The sequence below is a fragment of the Amblyraja radiata genome, chromosome 12 (assembly GCF_010909765.2).
Source record: "Amblyraja radiata isolate CabotCenter1 chromosome 12, sAmbRad1.1.pri, whole genome shotgun sequence".
Lineage (NCBI taxonomy): Eukaryota > Metazoa > Chordata > Chondrichthyes > Rajiformes > Rajidae > Amblyraja > Amblyraja radiata.
This window is the reverse complement of record NC_045967.1, coordinates 56,405,259-56,422,347: the sequence shown is the minus strand read 5'-3', so window position 1 is coordinate 56,422,347 and position 17,089 is coordinate 56,405,259. Positions and strand designations below refer to the sequence as shown.

The 17,089-nt window shown below is 39.0% G+C and overlaps 1 protein-coding gene across 7 annotated transcripts in view; it reads right to left on the bottom strand.

The window, feature by feature from the left end:
• LOC116979243 (U2 snRNP-associated SURP motif-containing protein-like) overlaps window positions 1–17,089 on the bottom strand; it is a 54,551-nt gene that overhangs the window by 22,347 nt on the left and 15,115 nt on the right. For all 7 annotated transcript variants that reach the window (XM_033030837.1, XM_033030838.1, XM_033030840.1 and 4 more), the window contains 13 exons: window positions 16,719–16,786; window positions 15,485–15,606; window positions 15,109–15,188; window positions 14,839–15,004; window positions 12,879–13,087; window positions 10,385–10,428; window positions 7,788–7,892; window positions 7,636–7,702; window positions 7,365–7,534; window positions 5,112–5,274; window positions 4,741–4,820; window positions 4,575–4,662; window positions 3,328–3,456 (listed from right to left, as the gene is read on the bottom strand). In XM_033030837.1, the coding sequence (XP_032886728.1) occupies window positions 3,328–3,456; window positions 4,575–4,662; window positions 4,741–4,820; window positions 5,112–5,274; window positions 7,365–7,534; window positions 7,636–7,702; window positions 7,788–7,892; window positions 10,385–10,428; window positions 12,879–13,087; window positions 14,839–15,004; window positions 15,109–15,188; window positions 15,485–15,606; window positions 16,719–16,786 (1,491 nt within the window). The remainder of the gene's footprint in view (window positions 1–3,327; window positions 3,457–4,574; window positions 4,663–4,740; window positions 4,821–5,111; window positions 5,275–7,364; window positions 7,535–7,635; window positions 7,703–7,787; window positions 7,893–10,384; window positions 10,429–12,878; window positions 13,088–14,838; window positions 15,005–15,108; window positions 15,189–15,484; window positions 15,607–16,718; window positions 16,787–17,089) is intronic.

Here is a 17,089-nt window from a genome sequence, read left to right as displayed (position 1 = left end):
CAGGGATAAATATTGGCCAGGACATTAGAAATAATTCATTTTAAAGAAGTAGCATTTAAACTTGTATGTTCACTTGCGACAGTAAACATTTAACATCTAGATGGGGAAGAGAAGCTGGGGTAATAAGTGGTGTGATAATAATTATGTATAGGATTCTTGGTCGTGGAAACACCAGTCATTGGTTTGTTCCGACAGACCTATAATTATAGTTTTGAAGTACTACAAACGAGGTTCAGATATGTTTGGGACAAAGACACATCATTTATTTATTTGCCTCTGTATTTTGGATCCGTCTTCACTAAGGAGGACACAAGCAATCTTCCTAATGAACTAGTGGCCAGAGGATCTGGGGTGACGGAGGAACTGAAGGAAATCCACATTAGGCAGGAAATGGTGTTGGGTAGACTGATGGGACTGAAGGCTGATAAATCCCCAGGGTCTGATGGTCTGCGGCCCAGGGTACTTAAGGAAGTGGCTCTAGAAATCGTGGACGCATTTGTGTTCATTTTCCAATGTTCTATAGATTCAGGATCAGTTTCTGTGGATTGGAGGGTAGCTAATGTTATCCCACTTTTTAAGAAAGCCAGGAGAAAACAGGGAATTATAGACCAGTTAGCCTGACATCGGTGGTGGGGAAGATGCTGGAGACAATCATAAAAGATGAAATAGCTGCACATTTGGAAAGCAGAAAGCAGCATCGGTCCGGGCCAGCATGATTTACGAAGGTGAAATCATGCTTGACTAATCTTCTGGAATTTTTTGAGGATGTAACTAGGGAAATGGACAAGGGAGAGCCAGTGGATGTAGTGTACCTGGACTTTCAGAAAGCATTTGATAAGGTCCCACATAGGAGATTAGTGGGCAAAATTAGGGCGCATGGTATTGGGGGTAAAGTGCTGACATGGATAGAAAATTAGTTGCCAGACAGGAAACAAAGAGTAGGCATTAACGGGTCCCTTTCAGAATGGCAGGCAGTGACTAGTGGGGTACCGCAAGGCTCGGTGCTGGGACTGCAGCTATTTACAATATACATCAATGATTTATTTGAAGGGATTCAAAGTAACATTAGCAAATTTGCAGATTACACAAAGCTGGGTGGCAGTGTGAACTGTGAGGGTGCTATGAGAATGCAGGCTGACTTGGACAGGTTGGGTGAGTGGGCAGATGCATGGCAGGTGTAGTTTAATGCATATAAATGTGAGGTTATCCACTTTGGTAGCAAAAACAGGAAGGCAGATTAATATCTAAATGGTGTCAAGTTGGGAAAAGGGGAAGTACAACGGGATCTGGGGATCCTTGTTCATCTGTCAATGAAAGTAAACATGCAGGTACAGCGGGCAGTTAAGAAAGCGAATGGCATGTTGGCCTTGATAACAAGAGGAGTTGAATATAGGAGCAAAGAGGCTCTTCTGCAGTTGTACAGGGCCCTAGTGAGTCCACTCCTGCAGTATTGTGTGCAGTTTTGGTCTCCTAATTTGAGGAAGGACATTCTTGCTATCGAGGGAGTGCAGCGTAGGTTTACAAGGTTAATTCCCGGAATGGCGGGACAGTCATCTGCTGATAGAATGGAACGGCTGGACTTGTATACTCTGGTATTTAGAAGGATGAGAATGGATCTTATTAAAACATCTAAGATTATAAAGGTACACAAAATTGCTGGAGAAACTCAGCGGGTGCAGCAGCATCTATGGAGCGAAGGAAATAGGCGACGTTTCGGGGCGAAACCCTTCTTCAGACTGATGGGGGGGTGGGGGGGAGAAGGAAGGAAAAAGGGGGGGGAAGGAGGAGGAGCCCGAGGGCGGGCGGGTGGGAGGAGACAGCTAGAGGGTTAAGGAAGGGGAGGAGACAGCAAGGACTAGCAAAATTGGGAGAATTCAATGTTAATGCCATCCGGACGCAAGTCCCCAGGCGGAATATGAGGTGCTGTTCCTCCTATTTCCGCTGGTGCTCACTCTGGCAATGGAGGAGACCCAGGACAGAGAGGTCGGATTGGGAATGGGAGGGGGAGTTGAAGTGCTGAGCCACCGGGAGGTCAGGTTGGTTATTGCGGACTGAGCGGAGGTGTTCGGCGAAACGATCGCCCAACCTCCGCTTAGTCTCCCCGATGTAAATCAGCTGACATCTAGAACAGCGGATGCAGTAGATGAGGCTACTAGAGGCAGGAAACATGTTCCCGATGTTGGGGGAGTCCAGAATCAAGGGCCACAGTTTAAGAATAAGGGGCAAGCCATTTAGAACGGAGAGGAAACACTTTATCACACAGAGAGTTGAGAGTATGTAGAATTCTCTGCCTCGGAGGGCGGTGGAGGCCGCTTTTCTGGATACTTTCAAGAGAGGGCTCTTAAAGATTGTGGAGTCAGGGGATATGGGGAGAAGGCAGGAACGGGGTACTGATTAGGGATGATCAGCCATGATCACATTGAATGGCAGTGCCGACTCAAAGGGCCGAATGTTCTACTCCTGCACCTATTGTCTATTGTCCACAATTTGAGATTTGTAACAGAAAAAAAATCACATGTGGTTAAAGTGCACATTGTCAGATTTTAATAAAGGCCAATTTTATACATTTTGGTTTCACCATGTAGAAATTACAGCGGTGTTGTGGCTGATCTAACTCTCCCCCTCAACCCCCTTCTCCCCACTACCCTGACACATATACTAATCAAGAATCTATCTCTGCCTTAAAAATACCAATTTACTTGGCCTCCACAGCCTTCAGTGGCAATGAATTCCACAGATTCACCACCCTTAAACTTAACTTGGGACAAGTATCAGGAAACACCCATCAATTTTGGAATACCAAGCTGGAGAAAAGGCAAGAAGATAAGGTATATGCAGAATACAAACACGACTGTCAACAGGAGTAAGATTATATTGAAAGGTTAAGCTTCAGTGACCCATTGTCATTTTCTTATCACTGATGTTATTTTCTGAACAAAATATCTTGGTTAAAAAAAAAAAAAAATCAATATTTCTATTAATAAACAAAATGTTTCGAATGTCTCCCATCGCTGATGGCAAATAATAACTGTGCAAGTAAGCTATCAGATAAAGGCTCGAGTTCATAGTTACACGGATAATAGAACCAGTTATTTCAAGAATCAATATCAGATTAAAGCTGACCCTCAGCAATGGATGTACAATTGGCTTGAGTCGGTACAGGGAAATCAGACTTGGCTGATGTACAACAATCACCAATTATTGATGTTCTAACACAGTAACGACAATGTGGTCTCCAGTGAAGAGCAAAAACGTGAAATAAACCTCGTAAAGATGCTCATTCTTCATTTAACAGCATTATAAAAAGCAAGGAACATCAGCACATACCAGTGGCCTTTCCATTACATCCTCATCCTGTTTCATTAGTCCAAGAAATATATTCTGTAGCCTAATGAGAAAAGGCTCTGGATAAACAGCCCAGTCTTCCCATGCTCGAAAACACGTCATTATCTTTTGCTAAAGAGAAACAAAATTAAAATTTACAATATTTTTGTCCTAAATATACTTATAAATGAGTACTGCCAAGGAGGGTGTGTCAAATATTGGTATACAAATACCAGCTGTGGAGAAACAAGTTATTTACAAAGCATAATATGCCAGCAAAAACACTGTTCAAACCAGTGAGCAGTCATTGCCATTGACTCAAAGGAAAATTCAGATACAAATTAAGAAATAGCTGCTCTTATGAATGGATAGGCCCTTTACAAATATTTCTATAACTATACCGTAAATTGACTTAGAACCTATTAAAATCCCTCATATGAGAAATAGAAATATTTTAAAATGCAGCCAGACTGGACAGATAATACAGTACTGTTACACCTATCAAAGCTGGAAATGAATCTCAACAAGATATTAAAACCAGCTGGAATTAATGACAGGAGGCAGAAACCTAATAAAAAAGGGCTTCTCCTTCATAGATGTTGTAAGGATATTGTGACAAATAAATTTGAGCATATGGGAAATCGAACTGCAGATGTTGGAAATCTGAAAAAAAAAGTAGTGTGCTGGAAATAGTCAGATCGTGTAGCCTGCGGAGAGAGAAACAAAGTTAATCCCTCAGGTCAATGGCCCTTCATCAGCACTAGTAGTTCCACCATTTTGTTTTTATTTTTAATCACTCTGAGCCCAGTTTCTAATTGTTCAGAAAGACAATGCACTTTGGCACAATAATTGGACAGGCACATGGATGGGACAGCTTGAGAGGGATATGGGCCAAACGCGGGCAGGTGGGACTAGTGTAGATGGGGCATATTGGTCAGCATGGGAAAGTTGGGCCAAAGGGCCTATTTCCACGCTGTATGACTATGCCAGATACCTTAAATGGTGAGCTATATGGGAACTTACGAGATTTAAAAACACTGATATTGGCACAACAGCTTTAGTTCAGTGAAAGGAAATTGTTGGCGTCACAACTTGCGAAGGATTAGCATAACCCCCTCCCTTACCCACCCGACTCCCATAAGATATGTTAGCCAAAAACATAATTTCAACCCATGCTTTAGCATTGTTTTCACCAATTTTGCTCTGTACTTTCCTTCAATTTTAAATTTTTGACTGTTCCAAAACCATACCTTGAACTGTTCTGCTTGAAGCCTCGCTTGTATCACTTTGTGGGCTTCGTGTAAATCTGTAAATATCTGAGGCAGCTTGGTTTCAAAACTAATGAAAGAAGAAAACCCCAGGTTACATGAGCAATGGCTTCTCAAAAATAATTTACATAAAGAAGATGAAACTCACTATTTCCTATAATAAGACGCATTGGCAACTTTTGCACAGGAATTATACAGGATGTCAGACACCAAGTACAGTCTTGCTATCTGCAATGGAAATTGAAATGTCATAGTGTTAGTTTTTTTTAAACTTCAAAAGCTCTCATTTATTATTGGCCATTGCCAAATAAGATACAAAATAAATGTCATTGTCTAAATTACTAAACATATCCACAAAAACAGATTTGTCAAAAGCAATTTTAACTACACCACTTTAACCACACAAAGTTGACAATATTTTCTTATACAATTGGTAACATACCTACCGTCTGCTCTAAATAACTGCTAAGTTCTAACATACTTTAACAATATATGGATAATAAACTTTTTAACGTTTACCTTTTTCTGCAGAGGAGTTTGTAAAATGGACAGAGATTCTGCAATACAATCCACTATTTCCTCTGCAGCCTCTGCATTATTCAAACAGAAGACCATCGCATCACCAATGTCATTGCGATGAGGTGCCAAACCTCTCAAGACATTCTCCAATTTATCTCTTTGCCTGCAAGTTTTAGAGTGTGTTAGCTACATGTTATAACTGTACTCAAATATGCTTAATCTTGACCTCAATTTTCAAAACAAACAATAATTATAACATGAAATAAATCCCTAGTTTACTATTGTGTAACCTAAAACAAACATATTATGTTAAGTCTGAGGAAGGGTTCCAACGTGAAACATCACCTAATCATTTTCTCCAGAGAGCATGTGTGACCTGATGAGTTACTCCAGCATTGTGGCCTATCTCTGTTTGTTAGCTTAAAGACTATAAACTGGAACAATGATGTAAAAATATATATTAATTGGCAAGATATTTATAATGTAATTAAGGCAAGAACCTCGAATGATAAATTGGACTTTGCCTCAATAATCTAACAAATGACTAAAAATTGCAGAGTAAAATTCAGATTGCAACTGATATTCTTATGAATATCATACAAAAATATAATCCATATTTTGTTGCAAACAATGGTGTTGGAATGTGGTGTATCATTACACGTGGTATCAGAGGTTATGGGGAGAAGGCAGGAGAATGGGGTTAGGAGGAAGAGATAGATCAGCCATGATTAAATGGCAGAATAGACTTGATCAGCCAAATGGCCTAATTCTGCTATCACTTATCTTATGAATATTGTGCAAAACGGCCAGTAACGTGATGAGAACATGTTATGTAATGAATTGCCAAATTGCTTATTAATTGTCAACACTGCTTTCTCCTTTGTATGAAAGAAACACATGTTGATAATTTTGCCAAATCTGCCAAGTTGTAATTACTGCAAAAGGTTTAGTATGCACTGCCTTTGTGAAACTGACACCAGATTTGTCATTTGATACGGTCATAGGATAGTAGAATTAGGCCATTTTGCTCATCAAATCCACTCTGCCATTCAATCATGGCTGATCTATCTCTCCCTCCTAACCCCATTCTCCTGCCTTCTCCCCATAACTTTTGACACCTGTACTAATTGAGAATCTATCTAGCTGCCTTAAAAATATCCACTGACTTGGCCTCCACAGTCTTCTGTGCCTAAAAGAAGGTCCTTTAATTCTGAGGCTATGATCTCTAGTCCTAGACTCTCCAACTAGTGGAAACGTACACTTCACATCCACTCTATCCAACCCTTTCACTATTCTGTATGTTTCAATGAGTTCCCCCCCTCATTCTTCTAAACTCCAGCGAGTACAGGCCCAGTGCTGACAAATGCTAATCATAGGGTAACCTACTCATTCCTGGGATCATTCTTGTAAATCTCCTCTGGACCCTCTCCAGAGCCAGCACATCCTTCCTCAGATATGGTGCCCAAAAGTGCTCACAATATTCCAAATGTGGCCGTACCAGCGCCTTACAGAGCCTCAACATTATGTCCCTGTTTATGTAAACAAGCCATCTTGAAATAAATGCTAGCATGGAATTTGCTTTCTTTACTACTGATTCGACTTGCAGACCTCTGTAGTCATGAAGACACTCGAAAGGTTTGTGCTGGCCAAGTTGAAAAATATCACAAACCCCCTGCTGGACCCTCTGCAGTTTGCATATCGGGCCAATAGATCTGTGGATGACGCAGTCAATCTGGGCCTGCACTTCACCCTCAGACCCTCAGAGGACATATGCGAGGATTTTGTTTCTTGATTTTAGCTCTGCATTCAACACCATTGTGCCAGAGCTACTACAGTCCAAACTGTCTGAGTTGACTGTGCCTGAACCCCTCTGTCGGTGGATCACCAGCTTCCTGACAGACAGGAAGCAGCATGTGAGGCTGGGAAAGCACATCTCGGACCCGCAAACCCTCAGCATAGGAGCACCGCAAGGTTGCGTACTCTCCCCTCTCCACACCAATGACTGCACCTCCACTGACTCCTGCTCTTCCTTTCTTCTTCCCAACCCCCCCCCAACCCCCCACATCAGTCTGAAGAGGGGTCTCGACCCGAAACATCACCTATTCATTCGCTCCATAGATGCAGCCTCACCTGCTGAGTTTCTCCAGCATTTTTGTCTACCTTTAACAAATAAGATACCTTTAACAGCTTTCTACAGTCGGTTACGTTGAAATTCCTTCAGCCAGTCAACTGGAAATCCAGTTATCAACTTACTCATCTTTCAGTTGCCCTTTCTTCACTGGCTCCTCTGGTTCCACAGGCACTTCTCCTTCTCCGTCCTCTGGCATGCCTTGCAAATAAGGATTCATGGGTGGAGGATGCCACATTGAACCACACTTAAATATCCGGAAATCCTCCAGTCGCCATTTTGTTGGGGAATCACCCTAAATACCAAAATAGCATAAGCACCTCATACGTGAAAACTAATTAAGCTTATTGCTTGCATAATATTGATGTAAAATAATTAAAATACATTATTTTTTACCTGAAGAATAGAAAACAGCTTCCACCTATAATAAACGTGTGCTGGGTCCTTGTTCTTAAAAAGGAATCTGATGAAATTGTTGAAAGAAAAGAGTTAGAAATGTCATCACATTAATACACAAAGAACTTCTAAAAAATATTATTCATATTTACCTAAACTGGGGGTTATTGATTTCTCTATTCATAATTATAGCTTCAAAGGCTGGACCTTCACGAACTACAAATTCAATCATTCGATGAATTAGGCACAAAAGATTCCTAATAGAATAAAAGAAAATTAAACACTGTTCAAAAATAGTCAGTTAAATATATCCTCAAAACAAGCAAATGACGAGGTACTTTTAAAAGTGGAGTCCTTTTGACATTTCAATCAACAGAAATAAGTTGATGCTGTTCCCTTTCTCAGTGTAATCCACAATCTTAAAACAATTGAGGCTATGTTCCAAAATATATAAATCAGATCAACAGTCCAACAGAAAACTTCAACAACTACAACCAACTATATTTTTGCTGCATTGCTTACTACTATCAGCTACTACAGTCAATATTCTTGCAATTGCATTGAGAAGTTTAATTTAAAAAAATTATGTTGCACTAATTTTGTATATATTGGTGTGACACTATTTCTGGGGAATGGAACCAATTTCTATTTTTGGCACTCAGGATAAGCACCGGGTAAGTATAGGAAAGATGGAGTAAAGTTCCACTTCTCTGTTCTGCTCAAACGATAGGACTCAGCCAAAGCTGAGAAGATTATTGGCTGCAACCTTCCCTCCATTGACGAACTGTACACTGCAAGGGCCGGGAAGCGAGTGGGTAAGATCATCTCTGACCCCTCTCACCCTGGCCACAAACTCGTTGAATCACTTCCCTCTGGAAGGCGACTCCGGACTGTCAAAGCTGCCACAGCCAGACATAAAAACAGCTTTTTTTTCCACGAGTAGTAGCTCTACACAATAGCCAAAAATCTGTAGCCTCCTTTTGCTCTGGTATTATATTTAATTCACATGTTTAATCAATAATGTTTTATTATTAACGTTTAATGTTTTCTGTATCATTCTTATCTGTCACTGTATGTCATGTTGTCACTTGCGAGCGGAGCACCAAGGCAAATTCCTTGTAAGTGAATACTTGGCCAATAAACTTATTCATTCAAATATTCATCAGCAATTTCTATTGTAGGATTTTTATTGCCAGTTGAAATTCCAGTTCACTACTTTTGTCCCAAACCCACTGGGAAACATGTTACGATTGTCCAAACCTCACCACCATGCACCAGCAGGCAAAACGGATTGATCTGTAATTAAATTCTTGTCCCTGAAGATGATGGAACTTTTCACTATACTCCTCAACCTTCCCCTCTGATAATTTTAAACTCAATGTTTCTCCTAACAAATATGTCAGAACTTTGTTTTGGCAAATTTTCTTGGTCATTTGCTTATTTTCACTTATTTATATCAAGAACCAAAAAACTGAGAAATCATTGTGTAGAAAATCAGGAACAATGTCAAATATTAACACCATTCAGAGCTTGATGAAACCTTTTAAAGCCACAATATACAGCTGTGATTTATTTGGCAGTAACTTGGTTATAGTGTCCTGGTGCACATGCAAAGTGAAAATATGGATACATTTGCAGAATGGAAACTTCAATTGAGTCAATTGTTGCAGATAACTATTGCTTAATGTTCTGACTTTCATAAACACTACTCAATGATTACTTGCTATTATAGAGATAATACTATTGAAGGAACATGCAGACAATGGATGGAAGCTCTAAAATTAACTAGAGTTAAATGCATTTTATTCCTGCTGTACATATTCAGGACAAAACATTTTGCTCGCATACTGGATGTTCTTGGTGTTTTACCATCTTATATTGCAGCTTTAAAACAAAATTGCTCTTATATTTACAACCTTTTAGAATGTTATAACAAAATATAACAATATCTGAAAATAACAGATTAATGTTATAAGTTGGTTTCATAAATCCAATGTAGTTGCTACATAAGTATAGGTGTAATTTATAGTGTATTACCTGAAAGTATCAAGTGTCCATAAATTCATGTGGCCGAGTTGATTACTAACAGTAAAAGCTACCCAACTGTGAGGAGCTAACAGGCTCAAACCGTGCTTGTGCATCCTTGTTATCCCACGAAGCCTTGGTTGTTGGCACGGACAGTGAAAACCAGCACCAGACTCCACTCATTTCAGCGTTCTGAGGCACCAGCAAGCCACCACTTCAAGCCCCTGTTCCTCTGGTCCATTCATTGCGCTGTGACTACGGCACACTCTATCCAGAAATCTATTCCCTGAGTTTTGATTTAAAGCTATTACGCACCAAGAGTCCCCATTCCTCTGAGCAAGACAACACAGCACAAACTCAACCAATTACGTAGCAACAGCAAAGCATAAGTCTCCTCTGCAACAACATATTAGCTTCTAAAACCTCGACTAATATTAGTATAAAAAACCTAACTATAATTAATGAAACTATGTAAATACTGTACAGTTGTAATAGTTAACTCTAAAGAGTTATTTTAGAAAAGCCATCCCTATGTATTATTAATTCCACTTTCAGATCATGAATTAAAGGAACATTTCTATTGTTGCTCGCAGAAATGGGGTTCATCTTTTAGGGCACGTAAGCACGTGTAGAAAAAAAGTCCTTTTGTTTAACTAAATGTCTTGTTGCAAATAGGCTGCTTAGTCGTAGTAGCAGTAGTAGTAAGAATGAACTGAAAGTGTACCTTTCTGTTGGGATAACCACTTTGACTACGGCTTCGGACAGAGTCTGCACATGAAGTCACATCAAATAGTAAAAATATAAAGAATGTGAGTATTGGCTGGTGAAACACTGCAGGACATACAGCATCAAGAACAAAATAAAAACAACAGTTGATATTTAAATGCTATGTTTAGCTGACGTTTAATACAAAACAAAACAGACGTACAGCAGCAAATATTCCAAAACAGCTTACTCACCAGAGCATTTGGCCTAACATAAAATCTATACATCTGGATTCTGATAAAAGCTTGCTGTTCCCTTGCTTGTTCTGCAGCACATATTTACTCTACAGAGTATTGCTGGATTCAGCCATCAGTTGCTGGGCCTCACATGAAATATTTCTAAAATATCACTATATGGATGTATGCAGAGGATCAGAATACAAACTAAAATAACCTTGGAATCGTGGGAATCAGGATGTGAAAAATGATAGAAATGATAACGGTTATGATCAACATTGTCCAGCAATATTGCAGATTTCTTTTAACAATATGGTCAATAGCACTCCAGAAGATAAAACAAATAACTATTTTGTTTTAAACTATTATGCAATAATAATACAAGATCATGTTCACATAATACTGGGAAAGAATAATCTGCAAAGAATGTATTCATCATGTTCTGTATGTGATATTTTTGATTGGATTTGTAACTGAGTTAATGGTGGAACAATATGTCAGGATTAGCATCTAATTAAAAGGTTGGTGCTGAGAAAACATCATCTCTCTCTTCATCACAAAAATAATTTAAATAATCACAAAAACTGTAACGCTGCAAAATGTGCATCTTTGTCGTATTTTAGTTTATATGTACAGTGAAAGTTGACCATTAGTCGTAGAGCTCAAATTTTACACTAAAAAAAGTGTCATTATAAAGAGTGTGGGCATTTAGTTAGTAACTGTAAATCTTGAAAATACTTAGAATAGTGATACAAAGCAGAAGGGAAAATGCAAAAAGAAAATGACATGGTTGTTTTGAGAACTTAGAGAACAATATAAAGGTTTACATCCTTATTTAAAAAGTGCTAAATTATGATTAGTCAGAGGACATTAAAATTAAAAGTAATTTGATGATACAAATTGGAGGAACCTGTGAAGCGTTTTAATCTAGAGTCCATTAGCACAAGACGATATGAGGAAGTTAAATAGCAAAGCTGCTTTCAAATGGAGGTAGAACTGAGATGAAGTATATAGGAGGTGGCTTGTGTTAAGTATTAATTTTAGAACACACAAACTAAGCCCAAAGACATGTTTCTGTAATTAAAAGTATATAATAATATTGGATTATAACAAAATCAGTTGGATTGACTAGTAATGATTCTGAAGGCCAACTTTTTGCGGAGTCTGTGTAATTCTCTGCCTCAGAGGGCGATGGAGGCCGGTTCTCTGGATGCTTTCAAGAGAGCTAGACAGGGCTCTTAAAAATAGCGGAGTCAGGGGATATGGGGAGAAGGCAGGAACAGGGTACTGATTGGGGATGATCAGCCATGATCACATTGAATGTCGGTGCTGGCTCGAAGGGCCAAATGGCCTACTCCTGCACCTATTGTCTATCGTCTATTGTTTTTAAGAATAAAAACATACAAAAACATTACATATTTCAGATGGGCTCTTAATATGTAGAACTGCTTTTTGAGAAGTCTGATGAGTACTTGAGTTAAGAATTTTAATGTCCAACAGAAAATGCTAAGGGGACAGATGCTAATTGTTTTCATGTCTAATTATTGATCGGTCCATTAACTTTATATGTTAAAGATATCCCTGAGGATCAACAGACTGGAGAAATATTTCCATCTACCTTAGGAGATCAACATGGAAATCACAAAGTATTATTCTCATAACCAATGGCTGCTAAATAACCCTGTCAGAAAAGTGCCTCCAAGAAAAACTGATAAATGACTGTAAATCCAACTTGTTCAAAGGAGTTTATAATCTTGGCAAAGCCGTGTTCCATTATAGAAGTGTTAACTTTGAGTTGAAATGAATTGCTGATGGCAAGTTTCAAAACTTACAATTAAATAAGGGTGGTGAATCTGTGGAATTCATTGCCACAGATGGCTGTGGAGGCCAAGTCATTGGGTATTTTTAAGGCAGAGATTGACAAATACTTGATCAGTAAGGGTGTCAAGGATTATGGGGAGAAGGCAATTGAATGGGGTTGAGAGGGAAAGATAGATTGGCCATGATTGAATGGTGGAGTAGACTCGATGGGCCAAATAGCCCACTTCTACTCCTATGACTTATGAAGATAAAATAAATCCAAGTTTCTTTCTAGTTTGACATTTCACATTGTAGACACTCCAAAAACTACTGAAATCTATAGCTACAAAAAGCAGAGAACAAGTAATGAAAGTCAACATTCAAACAAATGAATACTTACAACACCAGTAACATCTTTATACACGTATTTAACTTTTGATTCTCTAGCATGCACATAAGTCATTCACATCGTTTTACCTTCTCAAATTCCTCCTTGGAGTTTGATGGTGGGAGTGGCATATCAGGGTTCCTCAGCCTCGCTCTAGGCTGTGCATTAAAAGGTAAACCCGATGGAGGAGGAGGAAGAGTCAATTCCATCATAGCTGGTGGAATGTATATAGGGTATGGAGGGGTGGGCACTGCCTTCCCCCAACCCAGCTTCATTTCATAACCCATTATAAATTTCCCTGCAAACATGACCACACTTGATCTTTAGCACATCAGAGAGTTTAGATTCCCTTTTAAGTATTAATTTTAAACCTTTAACAGAAAAATCACCACAAATGCTCAAACAAATGTAATTTCAATCCATCACATCAAATAAAGCTAGTCTTAAATTGCTGTCAGCCAATTATCGTTTTTCTTTAAATGTTCCATTAAATTAAAAAAGATCAGATACACAAAACATTCTGCGTCAGAAATTGCTGGAAATATCACGTCAGGTTCTCAGTGCCTGCCACTGTTAGTGCAGAAACATCCCAGCTAATTGAAGTAAGAATAATGTCATGAAATGTGTGAATTGCCATGGACAATTTGATGATCGTTTTCACAACTCAGCTGTTACCTTTGCAAAGAAGAAAGCTACTCCATAACCTCGTCACAAAGTGTCAGAATTTATGCCATAGAAACTAATGCAGATCTCAGCAGATATCTGGATCGGATACGCAACATAAAAATGTCATTAATGGTTTATGGCACAAACAAAAAGTGAACAATTAAACTAAACTCTCACGCCAAACACTAAGTTGCATCTGCAGCTATTCTGTTAACTTTCTTTTGACTTTGTTCTTACTCCCTCTATTCTTCTGAATCTAAATTAGCTCTAATTTACTCCAGTTCCGTTTTCATTTTCTCATTTCCTTTTCAAACCTTTACTTAGTTAAGGAAATTGGACAAGCGTTCATGAGATCACAGATGACCAATCATCTTCCCATCTTACCATTACCATTTCCAATAACTGAGTGAAAAAAATAATACAACCCGGAAACAAGGTAAATGTCCATTTGTCTTTGTCTTTGTCTTTGTCAGATGGTGCACTCCAGCAATTTCTAGACCACCGCTCACCTACTATTTTGCCAAATTCACAAGAGCATTTTCTGAATTAAAATAAAATTACGATCAGTCACACTTAAAAATCCTGTGATATTTATATCAAAGTATGTCTTCACCACAAATTGAACATAATTTGGAAAAGATCACTCAATCTTGTAATATTCCCAAGTACCATATCCATAGATACATAGACAATAGGTGCAGGTGACCATTTGGCCCTTCGAGCCAGCATCGTCATTCATTGTGATCATGGCTGATCATCCACAATCAGTAACCCGTGCCTGCCTTCTTCTCCCCATATCTCCTGATTCCGCTAGCCCCTAGAGCTCTATCTAACTCTCTTTTAAATTCATCAAGTGAATTGGCCTCTACTGCCCTCTGTGGCAGAGAATTCCACAAATTCACAAGTATCTGGGGGAAAATGCTTTTTCTCATCTCAATTTTAAATGGCTTCCCCTTTACTCTTAGACTGTAGCCCCTGGTTCTGGACTCCCCCAACATTGGGAACATTTTTCCTGCATCTAGCCTGTCCAGTCCTTTTATAATTTTATATATTTCTATAAGATCCCCTCACATCCAGTGAATACAAGCCCAGTCTTTCCAATCTTTCCTCATGACAGTCCCGCCATCCCGGGGATTAACCTCGTGAATCTACGCTGCACTACCTCAATAGCAAGGATGTCCTTCCTCAAATTAGGAGACCAAAACTGCACACAATACTCCAGATGTGGTCTCGCCAGGGCCCTGTACAACTGCAGAAGGACCTCTTTACTCCAAAACTCAAATCCTCTCGTTATGAAGGCTTTCTTCACTGCCTGCTGTAAATGCATGTTTAATTTCAATATTCTAATTAGTACAGATGTACTTCCAAATGTATTTTACTCACCATTGAGAGATTTAAGGGCTTTATCTGCATGCTTTCTGTTCATAAAGGCAACAAAACCACAATTTCGTAGTCGAGCTCGCTCCTCCTCGGTTCTAGGCCACATAATTTTTACACTTGCCAAAGGTCCATATTTACCAAACTCCTTGCAAAGCATCTCTTCGTCCATCTAACAGCGAAACAGAAAACTTAAAACTACGTTGTTAAAAGAAATGGAGTTTCACTAGTCAGGTATATTATGTATTACAAACTGTAATAGAATTTTGACGATACCTGTGGGTTTATGTTGCCAACATACAGGTTTGTAGTATGGGGATCCCCTGAATCATATGATCCTGGAGTCTCATCGAGCACTAGATGCAATAGTAAAAATTAAACTCAGAACAGTATTTTTATTTATGCAATGTACAAGTGCTTTTCTTGTGCCTAAGATGTGTTACGATGCTAAAGTTGCTTAAATTACAAGATATTTCATACCCTGATTAAAAAATGTAACTTAGTTTGGATACATAAACACAAATTTAAAAAAGAGGCTAATTCTTTTGATAATTGGTATTCAAATCAATGTCACACTACAATTAACTTTGCTTTTGACAAATTATACCATTAACAGTCTATTGTGAATCAAAATAGTCAGGTTAGTGCTTACAGACACGTCTGTTCATTTGTTGTTCAACTTCAGCAGGCATTGGCTCAAATCTACTTGGTCTTAAATTTCCTTCCTTCACCTTCCTCTTATTTTTATGTCTCTCTTCACGCTCTTCTTGAATCCTGTGGGTAATTAAAGATACCACTCTAAATAATGTGTCATCAATACTCAATTCTATATCTGTTAAAACCATTTCTATTAATATAGTATGGGCTCTCGAAGCACAGAACTTTACTTACAGAAATCCGATTGTAATATAATTTTTCCATATATTTCTATAGCATTTTTCATGGTATCCATTAATGACTGGATATAGTTTAATTTTAGGAAGATGTAGGATGATTATTCAAAGAAGGGAAAGAATTAATATGTATGTGAAGCAGTACGATATGGGTAGCTACAGAAAACAAAGTTTCTCACAAGGAAAAAACAACTTACAGATATTTCTCAATAATACATCACTTAAGGGCCTGTCCCACTAACGCGACTTTCCAGCGACTGTCTTCGACCTTGAAGCTCGAGGACACTCGCCTGAAAAACCTTGAGCTGGATTGACCGTCAACGATGAAACTGCGAGCCGGATCGACCGTCTGGGCACACACACGCACAAACACATTGCAAAGGCGGGGGCCAGGGAAATCGGGGGAGCACAGTTTGAAATTCACATCCACGATGAACAGGAAGATAAAAGACGGCTGGCACAGTAACGGTAAGTGCTTTAGAGGGCGCAGGGGGGGAGAGAAGGGGAGAGAGGGGGGAAGAAGGAGTGGAGACACTTTTAAGAAGCCATGCATTTAATATTCCGGTCGGTTTACTTACCTTTTTTTCCTCAACGAGCTTTACCTTCGACTACCTTCGATTAGCTTTGCTTGCCTTTGATTACCTACGATAGCATTACGACCTACTATGACCTACCTTGACTAAACCTACGAGTAAAAAAATATCGATTTTTTCCATGGCGACCTTTTTTTCATCGGGGGCATTTTTCAACATGTTGAAAAAAACACAGCGACCTAGCTGAGGCATCGAGTACGCGGGGACTACTCTCAAGCATGAAGGAGAGTTACAAAGATCTCCTAGGACCTCGTGTCAACCATGCTGCGAGTTTGAGTCGAGGGCAAACTCTTATAAACTCGCCAATTAGGTCGCCGCAGTGGGACAGGTCCTTTACACAATCTGGGGATTGCCCCGCCTTTATGAGAATATGACTAAATACTCATTTCATTTGACTTACTGCTTGAGCTCTTCTTTGAATATTTCCAAATTACTCTTCTTTTTTTCATCTTTTACTTTTTTGACAATCTAAATGAACAAAAGAAAATAAGTCATTCTTGTACAGAATTACAATTAAATATACTCAAAGTAAACGGAAATCAAACATCAATCAGGTACTGCAAATTTGAAATAAACAAGAAAATGCTGGAAAAACTCATCAGGTCAGACAGCATCTGTGGAAAGAGAAACAATTAACCTTAGGTAGACACAAAATACTGGAGTAACTCAGCAGGACAGGCAGCATCTCTGGAGAGAAGGAATGAGAGAAAGAATCGAGACAAGACCCTTCTTCAAACTGATTCACAATTAACCATACAGGCTTGGGATTCT